Raw genomic sequence first — 23,667 nt, 5'->3', positions numbered from 1 at the left:
CTAGTACAAGGGATTATGAGGCCTTGAGCCTTGTAATCTATTATGGGCTTTGTGCCTTGAAGGGCTGCTTTACTTTATAAGATGTTGATTAATTCTAGGAAGAGGTTTTGAGGAATCTATATGAATCTTGACGGGAGCTGCACTATTTTGCCTTTATCATTTGGAGATTTTGCCCATAAGGAAGGCGGTAGTTGATTCAATAGGGACAAGTGATCAGTGTTTCCAGAATCAGGTGTACTGCTGTCAGAGACAGAAGAAATAAAAAAATCAAAGGATCATTTAATTCATCTGGTTGGTGACTTTGATATGACTACTGACAAAGTCTAGAATTATTTTCCCCTCTTGGGAGAAAGAAATTTTGGCATGATACTTCTCTAGAAAGTCTTGGCCTAATAAGTGGGTAGGGTCAGAGGAACTAAGGAAAAATGGGTGTATTTCTAAAGGCCTAAACACAAGGGAGTAGAACAAAAGGAGATAAGAACCTTTTGGGGTTTATTAGAGATCCCCACTATTTGAACCGTTGTAGTATTCCAAGGCAGGGGCTGCTTTGTACTAGTTGGGTTGAGGACCAAGAGTGCTCAAGCACTGAGAGTGGCTCCAGCGTCATTTAGGACTGGAAGATATTCATCCCCAATCTGGAGAAATGTTTCTCCAAGCCAATTAAGAGAGAATTGGGAAAAGCCCCTGTCATTCCCCAGAGCCCCACCACTGAGAATTGGGAGAAGGTTGGAAAGGCTGGTTAGAGAGCCAGAGGCGCATAAAGTGCTTACATTTGTAACAGTCTCTTCCAGTGCCCTGGCTTTTTGCAATAACAGCAGTAACTAGGAGAGTTTGGGTTTCATTTGGGAGACTTCATTTGCTAGATCTGTAGATTACAAATTTTGGTGGTCTCCCTTTTAGGTCTAGAGTGCAAGAGATTTGATTTTCAGATGAACTAAATCTGTAGTGGACATAGTTTCCCATTCTATCCTGGTCCTTTTTACTAGAAGGGGAAGGTCCTGGTTCAGCCCATTAATAAGCACAGAGTTAAAAACTACCCAGGTAGAATCAACATGTGACGGGAAACCAGAATTTTGTTTAAAACCAGTCTGAAGTCAATTGTAATAGTCAAGAACAGCGTCATCAGATTTTTGTGTGCAAGCCTCAATTTTGTTCCAATCAACAGACTTTGGAAAAGCCCTAGTATTTGCTCGATGAAGTCGCCTAGCAATAGCTTGAGCCTATTCTCTAATAAGTTAGTGGGCTGGTCTCCCAGTTATAATTCTAGAGATATTTCAGGATTTTCCCAGTTAGCCGTTTTCATCCAGTGCTGGGCCTGGCCTTCACTGACAAGTATATGAACTAACTGGTGTGAGTCAGAGAAACCAGCTTGGTAAGTTTGAATGACTATATTCAATTCCTCAGCAAATCTGTGAGGATCTTCAAATGCTTTGGTAAAATCTTTGACAATGGCTTGGGGTTCAATATAAAGGAGTGTAAGAAACTAAGGGTTTAGCTTCTGGATCTTCAGAAGGCTTAATTTTAAAGGGACATGTTCTGACAAGTTGAGAGGAAGAGGGAGCAGGGGGAGAGAATAAGTATGAGGAAACTGAGGATACAGAAGAAGGGATGGAAATGGTGCCAGAGGCAGAATCTGGCCACAAGGAGGTGAAGGAGAGCGACAAGTGGTGCCAAAGGTTGAGCCTGAGACAAGGAAGCCAAAAGGAAAAGCCTGAGACTTTGGGAGCCATTTTAGCTCTCTTTAATCATTTATTTGCCTCAGTTAGTCTTTTTTTTTTTTTTTTTAATGCTTTTAAGTTTTTGTTTGTTTGTTTTGGGGGCATAATTAGGCTTATTTATTTTTAATGGAGGTACTGGGGATTGAACCCAGGACTTTGTGCATGCTAGGCAGGCACTCTTCCACTGAGCTATACCCTCCCCCAACCCCAGTTAGTCTTAAAATCTTATTTTGCAGAGAGGCAATTTTAGGTTCCTGATAATGTTTGGAAGTTTCAAAATACCAGTTGAAGTAGTCATGGAATTCAGCTCTGTAAATTTCTGAGCTACTGTAGTCCAGTTCAGTTTTAAGGAAATGAAGTTTGGGGATGGTCAAAAATTCCCCATAATGGCTGTTGATATTCTAAATTGCCTTTGGACAGGTCAGTCCATTTAGTTAGAAATGCACATGAGGAAGGACTACAGTTTTTAAATAGAAAATTGACCAGAGTCCCAAGGTGAGGGGGTACGCTCAAAATATTTAGATAACTGAGATCCCATTTCTTAGAGGTTTTTGCTAGAGTAAAAGAACAATTTTCAAACAGCTTGCAACTCAGGCAGCCTGTAAGCTAATGCCAGCACTCTAAGGAAATAGCTTGGTCGCGGAGGAACCAGGCCAAAGGATTTTAAGCCAGTTTCCAGAGAGCAGTCCTTATTCCATAGGAATAGGCCAGTGGCTGAATGAGCAGTTTCAGTGAAGCAGCTCCTGTTCCTGGAGGAGTGGGCCAATGGCTTTTCACCCAGCTTCAGTTAAAACAGTCTGATCTCAGGGGGAGGGTATAGTTCAGTGGTAGAGTGCATGCTTAGCATGAACGAGGTCCTGGGTTCGATCCCCAGTACCTCTGTTAAGTAAATAAATAAATAAATAAATATAAATATACCTAATCACCCCCCCAAATAAAAAATTTTAAAAATTTAATTAATAGATTTTATTTTTTTTAGAGCAGTTTCAGGTTCACAGCAGAATTGGGCAGAAAATACAGAGAGTTCGCACATAGCCCTCCCCACCCACACATATACACTCCCCTACCCTCAACATCAATGTGGCATATTTGGTACAATCAATGAACCAACATGGACGCATTATTATCAAATTATTATTATTATTAAAAATTAAAAAACAAAAACAGTCTGATCTCAAAATCACACTGAAGTGCCAAACAAATACTCACATATAGAACAAAGCTTTAACCAGAAAAACAAAACCTTTAAATAGATCCTGAGTAAAGCCTGGAGAGCTTCAAACACAAAGAAGGCAAGAGCTCGGATTCAGGAAAAAGAGGTACCTCCAAACTCCGCGGTCAGCAAGAAAAGCAGTGAGCTCATGGGATCAGTTGTGGGCACCTCACCTGTTTGCTCATCAGCCTTGGAGCCTTCAGGGGTCTTCGCTGGTCCTCTATATATGGGCCACCAAAATGTTGAACTAAAACAAAGAGACTGCCACACACATCTCCAGCAAGACTGGCTTATTCTGGTTCAGCAGAGACTTTGCAGTTGAGCATCTGTGAGCCAATGCAAGTTCCCACACAGCAAGGGAAGAACACTTCTACAGAGGGGAAAGGGGAGTTGGGAGCACTATAGTAAAGAAAAAAAGTCCATGACTTCATTGGCTGAGTCCTTGCCAGGAAAGAAAAAAGTCTTTCTTCCTCCTATTGGGCTCAGCTCTGTTTAACTGAAGTTTCTGCTTATCAGTTTTTTTTACACTTCACTTGAGTAGAGTTTCTGGAGAGAAATAAGGAGCATTCAGTCATTTAGCATATGTATATTGAGCACCTACTATATGCCAGATATATTCCTAGTAGTTCTAAAAACTACTAGAAAAACTACAGCAGTCAAAAAAGCTGACAAAAATCTTGGCCTTCATAAAGCTTACATTCTAATGGCACTGAACAGACAATAAGCAAGATAAATTAAATTTCTGCTGTGTTACATACTGATCAATATTATGGAGAAGGGGGGAAGTATGAAAAGGGAACTAGAGGGAATATATGTCGGGGGTGGGAATTCCTGAGATGACTTTTGAGAAAATATTTGAAAGAAATGAAGGGAAAGTAGCTTTGAGAATATGGGGGATGGGGAATGGGATTACTGGTAGATGGAATTTCAAATTCAAGGCCCTAAAATGGGAACATGTCTGTTGTGTTCAAGGAACAAGTAGGTCGCTGCGCCAGAACAGAAAATGAGGGCCAGGATAATAGAAGATGATGTTGATCAGAGAGGTAATGAGGGCCAAGATCACATGAGTCCTTAAAGGTCACAGTAAGGATGTAGGTCTTTAATCTGGGTAAAATGGAAAGAATGTAAAATGGAATGTATTCAGTAGAGGCATAATAGGATGTCATTTAGACTTTAACAGGACCTCTGTGGCTCCTGTGTCGAGGATAGGTCAGAGAGGGATAAGGATGGAAGTAAATTAGGAGGCTGTTGGAATAATTCAAAGAGTGCTTGGAGTCAGAGAAGTGGAGATAGATATAGTCTCAAAGTCTGGATGTATTTTGAAAGTTGAGTCAACAAGATTTGCTGACTGTCGGATGTAAAGTATGAGAGTAAGAGAGGAGCTAAGTAGGATGGAAATGCCTTTACCCGAAATGGGGAAAACTCAGAGCACGTTGCTCTTGGGAGGGGAGCGGGGCAGTGGGGGAGTAGGGAGGTGGGAGGGCAGAGGAGTGGTCAAAGGCAAGTGGGTATCAGAGTTCCGTTTGGGTCAAGTTAAGTTTGAGATCTCTATCAAGGCATCAACTGGAAATGCCAAATTTGCAATTACATGTATGAATCTGAGTTCAGGGGAAAGTCTGGTGCTGGAAATAGAAGTTTGAGTCATTAGTTAGTTATAAAAAAGTAATAGCAAACGGTGCTGAGACACAGCGACCAGAACAGTCAGAAGAAAATCAGGACAATGTGGTGTCCTTGTTCTGGAAGCCAAATGAAGGAAGTGTTTTCTAGAAGGAGAGTGGTCAGCTGAGCACGAGGTTACCAGATCCGTGAGAGAAAGTATGCACTGGCTAGAAATGGTAAAAATGAGGGCCCTGGAGGTAAAATTTACACTCTCCACTACTGTGCTTAAGATCAGTCTTGACTGCACAACTGATTTGAAGTTTTGCGTTGTCCTCTGCAACGAAGCAGTGCTGCTTTGGCACTGGATTTTGTTTTGTTTTGTTTTTAATTGAAATATAGTCAGTTACAATGCGTCAGTAATGTCCCAGTCATAGGTATATATATACATATATTCGTTTTCATATTCTTTTTCATTAAAGGTTATTATAAGATATTGAATATAGTTCCCTGTGCTATACAGAAGAAATCTGTTTTTTATCTATGTTTATAGATAGTATGGATTTTAACATTGCACTCTTCCTGTGACCTGGGGGAACCTGACTGCTGCCTCATACTCGTACCCAAGTCATTTCCCCTTTACCTTGCTCCACTGTTGATCATCTTTAAGAGGGGAGAATACTCAGCACTCTAAAACTTAATAATGTTTAATGAGATTATGTCTGTGAGGCCCCTGGTAAATATGAAAATAACCACCTAGAGAAACACAAAGCACTATTTATTTACTATTTTTGGCATTATTATTCTGATCTTCACACATGCCAGGCCTTTCCTTATTTTGTGAACACTTACTCCAAATTGGAAGCTTTCTAAAATGAAAACCAATTTTTCTCTTTCTCTTGAGCCTACTTGCTGCCCTAAAGCTAGCCCCTAATAGAGAAACTAGGTCTGTGAAGTGTTATTTCCTGCTTTTCCTTCCCGCCCTCTTACTCTCCCAGCTGTCTCAACTCGGAACCTTGTAGGGAGAGAGTTACACTTTAGAAAACTGTTTGCTTTGACATTTAAACAAGCCTTCATTTTGTTTTTCCATATTAGACTCTTCCCTCTTCCCCTTCCATTTCTCGCATTTTGTTTGACCAGGCTTCTTTTCAGCTCATTCGTTATTGCTAAAATTTGCAGATTATACCAGAGGAAGGAGACAAATTCATAAACATGTGTTCCTGCCCAGCTGTTTTAAGACTAGGAATAACACTCCTCTTCTCTCTATACAGCTGTGCTCATCTGCTCTTGTAAGGAGGTGCCTGTCTCTAAGTCTTACCTTGCCTAGAAAGAAAAGGACTCTGTTCCTATTCAAATTGGTTATGCAGGAATCAGAGAAGCCCATCACTGGGAGGGATCGTCCAGTTGAATTCACTTTGCTAATAGCCAGAGAGAATGTAGCCCAATTGCTTTCTTAGGAGGTTTTCCATTTCCCTTAAGATGCCAGGGCCCTAGAAAGGGATTTGGAATCCTGTCCTTTCCCCCGTTAATGCCCCCGCCCCCGCAATCCTTTATGTATCTTTTATCCTAAGATGAAGATAAAGGGACATTTTAAAGAAATTGTGTAAAAACTCAGAATCCATTAGAGATAGCTGTGTAATGCCTTCAAGATCAGACCGCTAATAAATGGAGACCTTCAGTAAATTACTTAACCTTTCTGGGTTTTCTCATTTACAAAGTAGCTTTAACAGTCCCTGTATGGCAGGATTGCTGGGATGGTTGTGCCTTCTCTTTATGGACTGCCCTGTTTAAAAAAGTTATTTAAGGCTGTGAATATTTGATAAGATAATGATTATGAAAACACCTAGCACATGATAGATGTTTGATGAATTTTTCAATTAGAATCCAGTTGACTGAACCAGAGTTCTTTCCTGCCCTACTTTGTAGATTGAGACTTTCTGGTTGGATAATTTTCTTCTTTCTTTCTCTTTTTGTCTCAGCTCTCCTGTCTGATCTGGTCTTATGATAGAGCATTCTAAAATCTGATTCCAGGAGTTCAAGACTCAAGTCCTGATACTCCATGGTTTTGTCTTAGCACTCTCTTTGTTTTGATTTATTGAAAGGCTACCATGGGCTAATTATCTAATTTAATTATCTTATCATTTATTTTTGTTTCAGTCTTGTAATATTGATTAAAAATCTGAGATTCATAGTGGTTAAGTGACATGTCCAAGGTTATCTGTAACAGAGCGAGGATTTGTACTGAGATTTTCTGAGTCCCAGTTCACTGATCTTTAGACAGCATTCTACATCAAAGAAGAAAATGAATATAGGTGAGTTACTACAGATAGGCCCTGGGAGTGCTTAATCAAATAGTATTTTATTAGTGTATGACCAAAGACAAACAAAAGACTAATTCCGGAGTCCCCAGACTTATTCCCTAAATACTTTACATAGAAAATGTACCTTGGGACTTCCAATCAAGATGAATTACTGTATTCAAACTTTTGACACATCCTTTCTGTTCTGAACACATACCAAGAAGTAAAATATATAAAGTGAAAGTCAGCTGGTGAATGCTATAACAAACGGTGGTCCATCCACACCGCAGCATATCACTCACCAATAGAAAGGACTGAGCTATTGACACACACAACAACCCGGATTAACTCTCCAGAGAATTACATGCTGGTAGGGGGAAAAAAAATCAGTCCTAAAAGATTATACACTGTATGATTCCATTTATATACTGTTTTTGGAATGACAAAATTATAGAAGTGAAGAACAGATTAGTAGATGCCAGGAATTCAGGAGGGGTGGGGATGGGAGGGAAATAAGTGTAGCTAGAAAAGGGCAATGCCACGGTATCCTTGTGTTGATGGAAATATTTTGTATCTTCATTGTATCGATGTCAGAATCTGGGTTGGGATATTATACTACAGTTTTGATGGAAAATGTTAACCATTGGGGAAACTGGCTAAAGGGCATGCGAGATCTCTTTTATTACTTCCTACAACTGTAAGTGAATCTACAATTATCTCAAAAATTTTTTAATTAATTTAAAAAAATGTAACCATCAGAAATTGAATGCATACCTTATGAAATTAATGTATGGTGCAAAGACTATAATAGGTATGGTTAGAATTCTTAAAGAGAAATAATAATAATGTCTATTAAAAATAAAACTATGAACCAAACAGCCAATAATTAAATAATGGCATGTAGACATGAAAAATTAACCAGTTTAAAGTCTTGGAAATGAAAAACAGTCATTGAAATATAATTATATATTATAGTCATTGAAAATGTTTTTAAAACTCCATGCATTAGATAAATTCTAAACTGCATGTACTCAAAGAAAAAAATATAAATTGGAAGAAACAAGCACAAAGAAAAAAAATTGAGAGAGCAATATGAATCCTAGAAACAAAAAAGGATGAAAGAATGTCAAAAAGAATACATAAATCTATAATAGGTGATAATTTTTCTGAATTAGAGAAATTCTAATTAGAAACTTAACTATTTAAGTAGGTTGTACACTCCAAGTGCTATGTGCCAAACAAATAAAGTAAATACAGTATTCTGGCTAAATACGGCAGATTGAAAGTACATGTTTACCTCCCACCTTCCCCCTTTATAACCCATTCAAATGTCAGTAAAGGGATTTTGTTTTCTAAGATACAAACTCACAAGCTAAAGACAGAGAAGATTGCTGCAGACAGGTATAAGTCAGAGAACTTTGGAAACTAGAAACCAGATGCACAAGTGCTGATTTAAGAGACCTGAAAAAACAAAAGCTTAGTTTTTTACTTGTTTCTTTGTTTGTATTTTTACCTGAGGTTGGGAGGAAGGAGAGCCAAGAATAAGGAGTTTGTACCACACATATCTAGAAATATTCAGGAATTGGAAATATCAGAGTACCTCTGAACACAAGGGATATAGGATGAAGCTGAAAACGGGAAGACTGGCTGAAAGTCTATACAAGAAGCAAAAGCTGTGCATTATTATCCTCATTCTACACAGCTATGCAGCCGCCACTCTGCATTACAGTAGAAAACTGATGTTTACTCTCTGGAGAGTTTCAACCAGGGGAGGGACACTGGGCTTGGAGGAAGACAGGATGCTGTACCAAGGACTAAGTGAAAATCCATAAAACAGAGAAACTGGCAGGCAGGTAGGAGGTTGAAGAGTTCCTCTCTGAAGTTTCCAAGTCCTGGAAGGAAGGAAAAATCTCTACCAGTATTCATAATCATGGCTTAATGGAACGGACCACATATAGTGCTTCCAGTCCAATTTTTAGTGCCTTTCATTTGAATAGGAACAGACCCAAAGATCACCAAACTCTTGAGGAAAACCTGAAAAACAAGAGAATATAGACCAAAACAAACAGAGGAAAAAGGAGTTAGAGGGAAAAGACTACTGAAAGAGCAAAAGACTAGTGAGAGAGAGAAACAATTACAATTAGTATCTTCAGAGAGAGAAAATACTGTATCCCGCGAGACAAGAACAGGATACTTTTTTAAAAAATTAAAACAGTAAAAATGAAAATTTCAGTGTGTAACCTAGAACATGAAGGAAATCTCTTAGAATATACAACCAAAAGACAAAGAAATGCAAAACAGGCTAGAAAGATAAGGAAGAGTCTAGAGGTACAAATAGGAGTTCCAGTAAGCAAGAACAAGCAGTAAGTGTCATTGATAAAGAAGGCAGAAAATTAATAAGGATATAGAAGATTTGAAAAACATTATCAGTCAATTTGACCTATCATTTTTAGGCCATCCAACAACTGGAGAATACACATTTTGAAATATTCTTTTTGGGTGCATTTGGAATGTTCTTCAAAGTAGACCATATTTTAGACCACAAATTAATTCTCAATAAATATAAAAGGATTGAAATCATATACAGTATGCTCTCTGACCACAGTAGAATTATGTTAGAAATCAATAACAAAAAGATAACCTGGAAAATTTCCAGGTGTTTGAAAATTTGACAGTAGTCTTCTAAATAAATCCAGAATCAAAACAAAACAAAACAAAACAAAACCCCATGGAAACTAGAAAATGTTTGACCTGAGTGATTAATGAAGACATAACAAAACTTGTGGGCTGTTAGGGAAATTTATACCCTAAATGCTTATATTGGAAAATAAAGAAAGATCTAAAACAGGGGTCGGTGAACCTTCTCTGTAAAGGGCCAGATAATAAATATTTAAGGTTTCGCGGGCCATGCAGCCTGTTACACATACTCAGGCTGTTACACATGCCTTGTGGTGAGATCAGGCATAGACAATGGGCAAATGAATAAATGTGGCCATGTTTCAGTAAGACTTTATTTCTGAGCTATATTGAATTTCATGTAATTTCACATGACATAAAATATTCTTCTTTCATTTTTTTCTACCATTAAAAAATGTAAAGACCATTCTTAGATTGTTAATTAACCTTTAAAATATCTTTTTATGACCTTGTGAGAAGACATAAAAAACACAAACCACAAAGGAAAAACTTGATATGTTTGACTTCATGAAATGTAAAACTAGCCAAATATACTTTAGAAAATAAGCCACAAAAAAAAGAATGAAGAAGTTAAGTCCATGTCAGACATTTTATACCAGGTTAAATTCCATATGGATCAAAGATTTAAATATTAAAAATCAAGCCATAAAAATACTAGAAGAAACCATAAGAAAAAACTGTTAATAAAGTGATGGAATGGGGAAAGCCTTTTGAAATATGACAAAAATTCTGAAGCAATAGAAGACTTACAAACATAACAACATAAATAATTCCTGCAGAGTATTAACCATTGTTAGCAAATGACAAACTGGGGGAAATATCTGATTTGTATTACAGATAAAAGGCTTACTTTAGTATATTAAGAATCACAAATAAGAAAAAGACTATAATTCAGTAGAAAAATGAGCAAAGGATATGAACAGACAGTTCACTAGAAAGGAAATACAAATGTCTTATAATGGTATCTTGTAATGAAGTACAAACTCATAATAAGAAACATGACATTAAAACTACATAAAACACCCGTTTTCCCCATCAGATTGGCAAAACCAAAAAGTTTAAAAACACTGTTGCCAAAGGGAAAGAACAGCAGGTGTTCTCATGCGCTGCTGATAGGTATATAAACTATAGGGCGTTCTGGCAGTCTTACGAAAAATCCAAAGACAAATGCTCTATGATTAGCAATTTTACTTACAGGAATTTATCTTATAGACATATAAATGTAAGTAAGATAAAACATTTGTACAGGTTATTCATTCAGCATCATTTGTAATAGCAGAAGAGTGAACCAACCTGTATATCCATCAACAGAGAACTGATTAAATAAGTAATGGTACAATTTGAAATCATTCAAATGCAGCCATTGAAAAGAATGAGGTAATTCTGTGTATACTGATATAGAATGATCCAAAATATATGGTTACATGGAAAATGTGCAGAACACTGGTGTGTACTGCTACCCTTTAAGGAAGAATGTATAAACATATTTTCTAATAAATATATGAAATACCTCTGGAGGAATACATGGATATCCATGGATGTTTCTGAGTAGGGGACCTGAAAGGCTGAAGAACAGTGACAGGAGGGACACTTCATTTTATATTGGGGTTTGCTTGAGGGGTTTTGGTTGGGGTTGTTTGTTTTTATTTTTTGGTTTTTTTGCTACCTTTTAAATTTTGGAGTGTGACCATATTGTCTATTCAAAATTATGTTTAAATAAAATGAACATACCAGGAATGTTCATTGTGATGTCATATAAGAGTGAAAATGTGCCCCCCAAAAATCTAAATTTCCATCAGCAAGAATGTGTAAAGTGTGGTCAAATAATGCAGTGATATACTTAAGCACAGTTAAAAATAAGTAGTTTAAGCTTTTCATGAAATTCGTAGATAAATCTCAGATGTGTAATGTTAAGTGAGATAGGTAAGTTACACTCCCAGCATGGTCCTGTCAATGGAAAGTTTGAAAATATAGTAACCATTGCTTTTCAACTATGATATTCTAGTCTTTAAAAAAGAAATTTCATGTAAGTATAGCACAAAATCTTAAATCCATTGAGCTGGGTGGTGGGTACATGAGTTTTTGTTAAGATGTCCTTTGTATTTTTTTAGTGTGTTTGAAATACGGCATAATTTTTTAAAAGTTAAGGAAATGTTTCTTAACTGGACCATGAAATCCGTGCAACTGTTGCCCATCCTCAAGGGCCCAGCAGTGTTGTAGGCATCTCCAGCGGGGCTATTCCAGCCTAATCCTTTTAGGCCCTCTGGGACCCAGAATACCCCTAAAGCCCTCCTACAGGAGCCAGAACACTATTCAGATGGAAAACACTCTTCTCAGCAGCCAGCATGGCCTCTACTGTCTATATCTGAGTGTTCTTGTCTTCCAGGCATGTTGGTGGTCAATGTAACATGGAGGAACAAAACTTACGTAGGTACCCTTCTTGACTGCACGCGGCATGACTGGGCACCCCCCAGGTAAGCATTCTGTAGCTGTTTAGTTTACACTTATCTGAACCGCCCTAGCCAGTGACCCCTTATACCTTTATCCTGCTAGAGTTGGACAGCTTTTAAAAGACACCCAGCTTTTAAAGGACATAATGGTATAGAGACAAGGGAAGGCATTGTATTCACCTGGCGTTCAAGAATAATAAATGAATTAGGTGTTGAGGGGTTGGGTAGAAATGGTGAGGATATCCTGTTTAAGGCTTTGTCTGCAGTTACTGAATTCTGGCTTCTACCTGTGGTCACCTTGAGAGCAGGTGAACAAACATTCATTGATGATGCTTTTTTGATAGTAGCTATCTCTCAGAAGTGTAAACTCAACATTTTCAGTTCTGTAAACTCCATTAGGCAATCTGGGTTTCACAAGGGCCTGTTCACATTGCAGTTGACCATAAGACTGATATTTCAGTGAATATGATCTTACAGCTTGTTCCTAACATTAGTTTCCAGTTTGCCAGGGTTTGGGGAACCCAGATCTTGGGGAGTAATTGATAGTTAGCATGCAAGTAATATCCTAGGAGCTCACCAGTTAATGCAGTTACCATGCTTTTAAAAGTTCCTTTAACAAATCATATTCATTCAAGATGATAGTTACCATCTGGGCAGTTCTAGAGGTTGCAGCTAAACTGGTTTGAAGATAGCTTCTTTTCTTAATAATATCCTGTTGTGTTTGTCCTTTGCCAAGGTTCTGTGACTCTCCCACCAGTGACTTGGAAATGCGCAATGGTCGGGGTAGAGGCAAACGCATGCGTCCCAACAGTAACACACCTGTCAATGAGACAGCCACAGCCTCTGACAGCAAGGGGACCAGCAGTAGCAGCAAAACCCGAGCCGGAGCCAATAGCAAAGGCCGTCGGGGCAGCCAGAATTCTTCAGAACATCGCCCACCTGCCAGTAGCACCTCTGAGGATGTCAAGGCCAGCCCTTCCTCAGCTAATAAGCGGAAAAACAAACCCCTTTCAGACATGGAGCTGAATTCTAGCTCAGAGGACTCCAAAGGGAGCAAGCGTGTCCGTACAAATTCCATGGGCTCAGCCACTGGCCCCCTCCCTGGGACCAAGGTGGAGCCCACTGTTCTGGACAGAAATTGTCCCTCCCCAGTCCTGATTGACTGTCCCCACCCAAACTGCAACAAAAAGTACAAGCACATCAATGGACTTAAGTACCACCAAGCTCATGCCCACACAGATGATGACAGCAAGCCAGAAGCAGATGGAGACAGTGAGTATGGAGAGGAGCCCGCCCTCCATGCAGACCTCGGGAGCTGCAATGGTGCATCTGTCTCACAAAAAGGTTCCTTGTCCCCTGCCCGCTCAGCTACCCCCAAAGTTCGGCTCATAGAGCCCCATAGCCCTTCTCCTTCAAGCAAATTTAGCACAAAAGGCCTCTGTAAGAAAAAGTTGGGTGGGGAAGGGGACACAGATCTCGGGGCCCTATCCAATGATGGCTCCGATGATGGACCCTCAGTAATGGATGAAACGAGCAATGATGCCTTTGATTCTTTGGAAAGGAAATGTATGGAAAAAGAAAAATGTAAAAAACCCTCTAGTTTGAAACCTGAAAAGATTCCTTCCAAAAGTTTAAAGTCAGCCCGGCCCATTGCCCCTGCCATCCCCCCACAGCAAATTTACACCTTCCAGGCAGCCACCTTCACAGCCACAAGCCCAGGCTCCTCCTCAGGCTTGACCACCACGGTGGTCCAGGCCATGCCCAGCAGCCCCCAGCTCAAGCCCATTCAGCCCAAGCCCACTGTGATGGGAGAACCTTTCACAGTCAACCCTGCCCTGACTCCAGCCAAGGACAAGAAAAAGAAGGACAAAAAAAAGAAAGAGTCTTCAAAGGAACTTGAAAGTCCTCTGACCCCTGGGAAGGTGTGTCGAGCAGAAGAAGGCAAAAGCCCCTTCAGGGAATCATCGGGAGATGGGATGAAGATGGAGGGGCTCCTGAACGGCTCCTCAGACCCCCACCAGAGCCGACTGGCCAGCATCAAGGCCGAAGCTGACAAGATCTACAGCTTCACCGACAATGCCCCCAGCCCTTCAATCGGAGGCAGCAGCCGCCTGGAGAGCACCACCCCTACCCAGCCCATGACGCCCTTGCACGTAGTGACCCAGAACGGAGCCGAAGCCAGCTCAGTGAAAACCAACAGCCCTGCCTACTCCGACATCTCCGACGCCGGGGAGGACGGGGAGGGCAAAGTGGACAGTGTCAAATCGAAGGACCCTGAACAGCTGGTTAAGGAAGGGGCTAAGAAAACCCTTTTCCCCCCTCAGCCGCAGAGCAAGGACTCACCCTATTACCAAGGCTTTGAGAGTTACTACTCCCCAAGTTACGCACAGTCCAGCCCAGGGGCTCTGAACCCCAGCAGCCAGGCAGGAGTGGAGGGCCAGGCCCTGAAGGCAAAAAAGGATGAGGAGCCTGAGAGCATAGAGGGGAAAGTGAAGAACGATGTCTGTGAGGACAAGAAACCCGAGCTGAGCAGCTCCAGTCAGCAGCCGTCCGTCATCCAGCAGCGCCCCAACATGTACATGCAGTCCCTGTACTACAACCAGTATGCCTACGTGCCCCCCTACGGCTACGGCGACCAGAGCTACCACACCCACCTCCTGAGCACTAACGCCGCCTACCGGCAGCAGTATGAGGAGCAGCAGAAGCGCCAGGGCTTGGAGCCGCAGCAGCGGGGCCTGGACAAGAAGGCCGAGCTGGGCCTGAAGGAGCGGGAGGCGGCGCTCAAAGAGGAATGGAAGCAAAAGCCGTCAATTCCACCAACTCTCACCAAGGCCCCCAGCCTGACAGACCTGGTGAAGTCGGGACCCAGCAAGGCCAAGGAGCCAGGGGCGGACCCTGCCAAATCAGTCATCATTCCCAAGTTAGATGACTCTTCCAAACTCCCCAGCCAGGCCCCGGAAGGACTTAAAGTGAAGCTGAGTGACGCCAGCCACCTAGGCAAGGAGGCCTCCGAGGCTAAGACAGGTGCTGAGTGTGGCCGCCAGGCAGAGGTGGATCCAATACTCTGGTACCGACAGGTAACTTCTGGAGGGAAATAGATATACTGTGTGATAGTCTTTCTTCTCTTTCTCTAATTAGAGCTGTCCTTATGTAGGGAACCAACAGAATACAGATTAGAGAGGAAATCTATAATTTCAGGGATTCTTCACCTTTGTAAATCATTTTAATGTTTTTTAAAAGCACTTTGACACCAGTAAAAGGTGTTATTCCCATTTGACAAGAGAGGCCCAGGTAGGTTAGCGTGGTTTGCCTGGGGTTACTTGAGACGTCACTAGGAGAGCCAGAGCTAGAACCCAGGCACCTTGATTCCTAGTCCAGTGTCTCTTCCACTGTTTGGTTCCTAATGGAATGGAGTGGTGATCCCATTTTTTTAGAGTAGGCCAAAAGCACACAGCTCAGACTGAGCTACTCTCAAGACGGGTTTTACTGGCAGAGTTAGAACTGAGAACTTGGTCTTACGTTTTGCTCTGTTCACACAACTAAGAAAGACTCCTCTTCCCTCTTTGTGCCGCAGTTAGACTGCCCCCGAGCCGGGCAGCACCATCAGCTCTGTGCCCCGAGCTTGCTCTGAAGAAGTGACAGCCCACATACCCCTGGAGAGGGAGTGGCTTCTTGTAGTCAAGGAGCCGTTTCCCCAGAATGCTCATCTCCCAGCGAAGACCCACGGGTGGATTTTCCTTTTCTTTCCCCACATCTTGTTTCCTTTGAGGGGGCTGGGGAGGCGGCAGGCATTTAAGCAGGAGGGACCAGAACTGGTTGTAAACGAAGATCAATAGAGGCCAGGGTCCTGCCCCGGCCCAGGTGTCTAGTATTATCTGCTGTGGTATTTCTACTGGGACCCAGGGCTTGAAATCTCTCTCCCATCTGTGCAACACTCAGAGCTCCCTCTGTGATTGCTGCAGGAAGCAGAGCCTCGGATGTGGACATATGTTTACCCTGCCAAGTACTCAGACATCAAGTCAGAGGATGAGCGGTGGAAGGAGGAGCGGGACCGCAAACTGAAGGAGGAAAGGAGTCGGAGTAAGGACTCTGTTCCCAAGGAGGACGGGAAGGAAAGCACAAGCAGTGACTGCAAGCTGCCCGCGTCCGAGGAATCCCGCCTTGGGAGCAAGGAGCCCCGACCGAGTGTCCACGTGCCTGTGTCCTCCCCGCTCACCCAGCACCAGTCCTACATCCCCTACATGCACGGCTACTCCTACAGCCAGTCGTACGACCCCAGCCACCCCAGCTACCGGGGCGTGCCTGCTGTGATGATGCAGAACTACCCGGGTACGGCACCTCGCTCCCGTCGCGGTTCCATCCGCCGGGGGGGGGCGAGTGAAGCTCAGGTTCAGATCCAGAGTTTTCTTGCTCAGCTCCAAGGCTCACTGAGGCTCAGGCAGATGACAGCCCTTGTTTGAATGTGGCGCTCTGTGAAGTGGTCACTCTAACCGTGAGCTCCCTGAATGACCCCCTAATTACAGTCTGTGGGACCTCCTCTCCCTCATTTGCTTCAGTTAGAGGGTCGACTCTACAGCCAGTTTTCGTGGATAACTAACTAAAGGCAGAACGCCCTCTCTGCTGTCTTCCCTCAGCTGGGATTTTTTAAACACATCCTCTGCATTTTGCAATTTGCTAGGCACTGTGGGGAATACAAAAGAAATGGAGAAGATTAGTTCCCCCCCCACAAGGAACTTACAACTTAATTGTAGCCCAAGAGACACATGGAACAAATAGAATTCAAACCAGGATGGTACATGTATTCATTTGCAAGATCATGTTTAGCTGTGAGGTCAGGAGGCAGTCGGTGAGAGGAAGAGCAGCTGGAAGTCAGACGGAGGGGAGAGTCCAGCCAGAAAAGGCTCAGTTTGGGAAAGATAAGCTGTTTATACTGCCATCCGTGAGTTCTTGGGGAGAGGGCCACAAAGTAGGAGTCCATAAGTGTTTTTTAACTTGTAAGAAGAAAATGCTTTTCAATTCCCATCACTGATTTCTGCTGCCTGAAGAGCCATGTGGGATGCTTCTGGGGTGGAAGGGCCCTTCTCTCCCTCCTTAGAGCTCCCACCTCCCTGTAGGAGAGCAGCCGAAATAGCCTGGATACTGACATTATAAGGCAAATTCTAAATAGGACGAGTAAGCTCTTCAGAGATAGGAAGCTGTCTCGCCCTGTAGTATTCCTTCCTCCTGTCCCCCCAGTCCTGCTGTGTAACAGCAGCGGTTCCACTCGATGAGTGCCTGCTCGGGCCAGACCGGACTAAGTGGTTTATGTACATCAGCTTATTTAATCCTCTCCGTCACTCTGTAAGTCAGTATCTTCATTTTGATGATCAAGAAACTGATTAGCTCAAAAGGCTATTAATTTGCTCAGGGCTACCCAGCTGGAAAGTCTCACAGGTAGGATTTGAGCCCAAGGACATCTGACTGCAAATCCAGTGATCTTTCAGATCCTATGGCTGTCTGTCACATACAGATGGAGCTCTGAGATTGGGGCTCTAAGGAAGTTGATTCCCCAGAAACTGAGGGCCACGTTCCTACATCCCATAGCTGTTTGCCTCCGGAGCTCAGTAAAGGAGAGATACACTAAGCCGCAGGCTGAAGACACTGTGGTAGAAAATAGCCCAGCCTGTGCCTAGGAAAGCTGGTGCCCACCTAACCAGGCTCAGGAAAGCGGAGTTTCTTCTACCTCTCCCATCTCTGACTGCTTTATTTCTCTCCCCCAGGATCCTACCTGCCTTCCAGCTATTCTTTCTCCCCGTATGGCAGCAAGGTCTCAGGGGGTGAAGATGCTGACAAGGCACGAGCCAGCCCCAGCGTCAGCTGTAAATCCAGCTCCGAGTCCAAAGCTCTGGACATCCTGCAGCAGCACGCCAGTCATTACAAGAGCAAGTCTCCCACGGTAAGGGAAGTGCAGTGACACTGGCTGTTGTCACAAACCGATAAGGCCAGATCCAGGGTCTAGGAGAAGGTGGGCGAGTTCGGGTCCTAACCACAGTGCAGTTTGGCTGACCTGACGTGAGTTCCACCGGGTGCCTCTTGACTCTTAGGAGGAGTCAAATGTGGGCTGTGGGCACCTTGCTTTCATGTGTGTGTCTCACAGTAGTGCTTTTGTGTCTGCTTTCCTTTCCAGATAAGTGATAAAACTTCTCAGGAGAGAGATCGGGGAGGCTGTGGGGTGGTTGGGGGTGGTGGCAGCTGTAGCAGCGTCGGGGGAGCAGGTGGGGCTGAGCGGAGTGTTGACCGGCCGCGCACCTCCCCGTCTCAGCGCCTGATGTCCACGCACCACCACCACCACCACCTGGGGTACTCGCTGCTCCCGGCACAGTACAACTTACCCTATGCAGCAGGTGAGCCTCATTCCCCGCTTCCTGTCTTTCCTACTCCATCTCAGTAGCATTGCCCACAGCAAGGGGCCCATGGCAAGAATCCTTTTTTGGGGGGGGTTTTGGTTTGGTTTGTTTCCTTGAGCTTCAGATCTGTCCAGAATCCTAGCCTCCTGCAGACAATCATTAAAGCATAAGAAATTTATTTCTTCCCTTGGTGCGTGGGGATTCTCAAACCCCTCCAGATAAGTGGCTTTGATACTCAGAAGAATAAGGAACAGGTGTTCCCACAGCCAAAGAGAAACCAGCCACTGAAAAATAGAGCCTTACTATCTATCCCCAGCCACTGTATCTGACCAAGTATCAGGTTCCCTTCTGTCAGCACCCCAAAGCTCAGTGGAGCTAGGAATGTAGAGAGGAACTCCTCCCAAGAGCCCCCTAGCCAACCAAGAGAAAGCGCTTCACGGGCGGGTCCTGGGAGTGCGACTAACGTGTCCTCCTCCTCATCAGGGCTTTCTTCTACAGCCATTGTTGCCAGCCAGCAAGGCTCAGCTCCCTCACTCTACCCACCCCCCCGGAGGTGAGAACGGTAAGTGACTTTTCCATGTGGGGCAACAGAGAGAGCAGGGGTAGTTGATACCTGGATCACAGAATCCCTAGGGAACCTCTGTGAGGGACAGCTCTGTGGGCTCGGTGGTCCAAGCCGCCCGTGAAGCCAAGTGCCTCTGGGGGGAGCTGTGGAACATCTCCCCTGGGGACCAGGACCGGCCTCCCCTGCAGTTCATGTTCTTGGAGCGCCACCTTGTGGTTGTTTTACCAGCAGGCCGAGTGCCTGGTTATCTGTCCCTGTTTCCCTTGCAGAACACCAAGTGCCCGGATAAAGTCAGCTTCACGGGCCCGGACTGGCTCACCCAAGGAGGGGCTGGAGGTGCCATTTAGACATCAGTTAAATGGTGTTGGTCATCCTGTTTGCCGTTCCCACCGTGACTGAAGGCAGACCCTTGGCTATCGCGCCTCCACCAGACCCCTGGACTCCCTGACCCTCCCTCTTCCTCAGGAGCTGGAGACTGGTACTTAGCAAAAATATTTATTCTCTCGGCCACAGCTGTGACTGTTGTGGCCTCTGTGGAGATGAAGGCGTGGGAAGCAGCCAGGGGAACATGGCCTCAGCCCAGAGAAGTCACTGCTCTGTTCCCCAAGCTACTGGTCAGCTGCCAGAGCAGTAGCAACCCCCCCCCCCACCAGGGAGGGACCCTCAGCACTGGGCAAGGTCTGAAGACAGCACAGCAGCCATACCCCCTCACCGTCATTACCACCATCACCAGACCCTGCATCTCCCCAGTGGCTTGGGCCCTGGGAACTGGCAGCACATGGAGGAATTAGAATCTCAGGAAAGAAATTGGGGGCTGTTTTCTCTGCAGTTGTGAAGACAAGGTCTTCAAACATGAAGACTTCTCCCCTCTCACATGAGCACATCTAAACGCTCAGAGCCCAGCCTCGAGAGGGAGACCAAGGCATTTGCTCCACCGTGGCCTTGGGCTGCCTGTCAGGCAGAGGGCCGGGGTCCCAGTACCGCCCCAGGGCTCCCCGGGGACACCGGGCGGGAGCCGGAGCACGATGGAGCCTGGGAACTGGGAGCTGCACCCCGCTGAGTCCTGCGCTGCTTAGCCCCTACTCCTTGCCCTTTTCTCACTCCCCTGCTGACCCCTTGGTGCCTTTCCCAGGGGGATCCCCACGCTGATCTCTCCTCTCTTCCACTGCTTGGCTCTTAAGACTCAGGCAGGTAAAACAGTATCCCCCAGCTGGGGGAGCTTTGGAATCTGCCAGGTCACCTGAGGGCAAGCCCGCAAGGCAGGCCCTGGGAGCACCCAGCCCTACTTAGAGATGTGCTTTCCATGCAGCCGTCCAAGTGTCATCTTCATGTAGGGCCACAAATCTATACAGCCCAGTTTCTCTGTACACAACTGCACAACTTTACATAGCTCAGTCTGTAACCCGTGTGTGTGCCAACATAAGCCGTGTTTCTTTGTAACACATGTTTTTGTTTGAGGGGCCACTGACCACGGGAGGTTGTGTTCCTTAGACCCTGGGAAAACACATGCAAGCCATTACTCCTTGGAGCCACGGAGTACACTCACTGGAGCTGTGCTCTGAGGCAGAGATGTTTCTCTGTTCTTAGAAATGCAGTCCTAGTCCAGGCTTTATGCTCTTGTACTAGGAAAGTGACAATGATTTGGTAACTTTATTGAAGTCACTTCTTCCCCGAGGTGTGGGGAGCTTTAGCTCTTAACTTTGTTTTTGAGGTACCATCCCTTTGCCCTCCTCCTCTCCTGTCTTTCCTTGACCTTCTGGATTGAGAGAGAGATGAAGACTGACAGGCACCAGCCTAGGTCAGAGAAGGTGTTTGTGACCAGAGTGCCAAAAGTGACTATGTGAGAGCAAGGGCTTGGCCCTGGAACAGTTGGGGGCATGGGGACCGAGGACAGTAAGCACAATGCCCAGCGGAAGCTGCTTTCCGAGATCCCCAGAGCCCCACTCCAGAGAGGCTCAAGGTTATTTGCCCAAGATGAGCCCCTCGGTCCTATAGCCCTTTCTTCTAGGTTTCCATGTCCTTGTTTTTGTTCAAGTTGGGTTCTGAGCCCCTCCCAAAATACCCACTGTTTTAGACCTCTTAGCAGGCCCCAAGCAGCCTCTCTCCCCCATCATTCCTTCTGCCTCCTGCTGCCCCAGCGGGCAGAGCTCTGAGCAACGACTTCCTGTTCACCCATGGAAGTAGCTGGTGTGGACACCCTTGACCCCACCTAACCTGAGTCATCCCCACCAAAATGATGGCTCTCAACTTCAGTCTGATTATGCCCTCCCAGGCTCCTGTGGGGTGGAGCCAGGGGCCCATCTGTTCCTGTTTGTTTTTAAATATTGTTGTGTGTTTTGTATCTGTGGCGCTAGCTTACAGCGTGCTCTGTACATATTGTGAAGAAACTGTTCGGAGTAATTTTCTTTCCCATTGGACAGGAATGGCCCCACATTCCTGCCCTTTCCACTTTATTCTGTAACAGAGAAAAGGAACTTCTGTATTAGCAGGGCAGCCTTGGGTTCTGCAGAAGGGAACAGCCTTTTCTTTTTTTTTCCTTAAAAAACACTTGGCTCTTGGATCCTTACATCCAAGTCTCCCTTGAAGAGCAGGAGCTAAGCTGCCCAGAAAGGCAGATGGAAGCAGCAGTAGCAGCATGGCACTGCCTTTTCCTGATCCCTGGTCCCCCGGCCCCTGACCCTGGCCAGGCCCAGCCTTCCCTCCCTGAAGTAACACGCAGCAGCAGTGATGGATGCGAGAGATCCTTGACGAGAGCTGAGTCGAGGACTTGCTGTCCACCTCTAGCCTCTCCACGTGGGTGGGGAGGAGGAACACGGGGCGGCGGGCAGTGTACCTGTGGCACTTGTGACCTGGGCCCAGGGTTCAGACACTCATCAAGGATTCCCACCCCACCCCAGCAAAGGCGGGAAGAGTTTGCTGCTAAGAGCCGAGACCACCAGACCAAGGCTCTCTCTGAGCCACCCCTGCCCAGTTCTCTTGACAGACATTGCTCCTCCGGGCCCCGACAGAGAAGCTAGAGGGAAGAAGCCTCGTCCCCAGGTAGGACAGCCAAGGCTCGGAGAGCTGCTCTGGAGGACTCACGTCTGCTGCTTCCTCATTTAAGGTGTGCCAGTTCCCTTCATCCCTGCTCCCTGCCCGTGCATGTACGTGCACACGTATGACATTTCCTCCTCTTACCTCACCCTCTCCACACATCTCAAGGTCAAAGGACCACATGCAGAAGGGTTAAGAGGGCACTCTGTGAAATGAAACGATGCTTCTGAATCTCTTCTCTCCAGGCTCCAAGGAAGTGGGGGCGAGAGGCTTGGTTTGGGAATGGGAGGGGAAGACTGCAGAAGGGCTAGAGTCATTGTATACGGGCTTTGACGTCACCTATGTCACTTACTGTCCCATACACCCAATCACCATCTCAGTGTCTACTCTGATGCCCCCAAGACTCAACTGGGCAGCTAGCTGGCCCCATAATTCTGGGCCTTTGTTATTTGTTTTATTATTAGGGCATCCCAGGAAGCTTTCTGATGATCCTCTGCCATGGGCCCCTCCTGGGATGGAGACCCTCCCAGGCCGTCCCCAGCCCCTCCTGCCCCAGCCCACCCGCTTGCCTTGGTGCTCAGCCCCCCACTGGGAGCAGGTTGGGGCGAGCTGGAGGCCCGGGCTGGAGGGGCAGTGTTGCTGTTCATAGCTTTTGTTCCATTGGCGTTGCTCTGTTGAATTTAATTTCAGTCTTCCTGATTCTTCCCTTCTGTAAAGTGTACATTACCAAGTTCCTTGTTTTTTTTATATATATATATAAATATATATATATACAAACTGTACTCTTTTTGCCTTTGTACATTCAGGCAAGAAGAGAAAATAAATCTTTTTAAGAGACAATCACAAATCTGTGAGGGCTGCTGGTTATTTCTCCCGGAGTTTGCTGCTGAGCTGCCGCCTGCCTCCCCACTTTTCCGTTCTCCCTCAGCTTTCCTGATCTTCCTGGTCCTGCTCCATATGCGTCCTGAGCTCCACCTTCCCTGGCTGACGGCAAGCTGTTGAATCCAGTGTCCAGACTACCTGCCCTGCAGCCCTTTCCTGCCCAGCAGTGTTTCTGGCTTGGCCACAGGCCTACCCAGGAGCTTTGTCCTGTGCCTGGGCCTCTCCTGTCTTCCCCCATAGATCCCATTCACCAAAGTGGCTTTGGACCCTGGGTACCCTGGGACCTGTCTCCCAGAAGCCCTGGCTTTGGGCACTCACCTGTGAAAACTATGCAGCTGGGAACTCTGCCTAAGAGTTTGCGCTACTTAAACCTGCCTGGGAGCTAGAACAGATGGTTTTTAGGAATGAGTAGGAAACTAGCCCCTAATACTTCCCCCAGATTCCAGCCTCCAAAGTTCTCTGGTCAAGAGCCCAGAGAATCATTCCTGGCTGGTGCGCTCCTATGGCTACCCCATCAGAACAAGGGCTAAGGGTTTGTGGGTCAAGAGCATTTGATCAGAATTTCAAAGGGTGGTACATTCTGAAACACAACCCACCCAAACCACTGTTCCACCTCTTGAACTTTCCCCCTTTCCTCTGATTTCCTCCTTCCCTGTTTTTCCCTCTTTCTATTTCCTTTTCTTAATTGGCTTTGGAATTGAAGTATATTTTTAAATTATTTGTTGTATTTATTGAATAAAGTTTTTAATGTCCCTGTTCTTAAATTTAGACTTAGTTTGCCTTTCACATCTCTCCCCTCTGCTACTCCAAACCTCCCACCTCCAAGA

General features: G+C 45.1%; 1 protein-coding gene across 4 annotated transcripts in view; it reads left to right on the top strand.

The window, feature by feature from the left end:
- ZNF609 (zinc finger protein 609) overlaps window positions 1-23,604 on the top strand; it is a 187,665-nt gene extending 164,061 nt beyond the window's left edge. For 3 of the 4 annotated variants that reach the window (XM_074366339.1, XM_074366337.1, XM_074366340.1), the window contains 7 exons: window positions 11,911-11,998; window positions 12,711-15,051; window positions 15,937-16,303; window positions 17,734-17,909; window positions 18,141-18,357; window positions 18,844-18,922; window positions 19,195-23,604. In XM_074366339.1, coding sequence (XP_074222440.1) covers window positions 11,911-11,998; window positions 12,711-15,051; window positions 15,937-16,303; window positions 17,734-17,909; window positions 18,141-18,357; window positions 18,844-18,917 — 3,263 coding nt within the window. In that variant the 3' untranslated portion in view covers window positions 18,918-18,922; window positions 19,195-23,604. The remainder of the gene's footprint in view (window positions 1-11,910; window positions 11,999-12,710; window positions 15,052-15,936; window positions 16,304-17,733; window positions 17,910-18,140; window positions 18,358-18,843; window positions 18,923-19,194) is intronic. The other variant, XM_074366338.1, reaches the window with a different exon arrangement.
- The last annotated feature ends 63 nt before the right edge of the window (window positions 23,605-23,667 follow it).

Source organism: Camelus bactrianus, chromosome 6 (assembly GCF_048773025.1).
Source record: "Camelus bactrianus isolate YW-2024 breed Bactrian camel chromosome 6, ASM4877302v1, whole genome shotgun sequence".
Classification (NCBI taxonomy): Eukaryota; Metazoa; Chordata; class Mammalia; order Artiodactyla; family Camelidae; genus Camelus; species Camelus bactrianus.
This window is presented reverse-complemented; position numbering and strand designations above follow the sequence as displayed.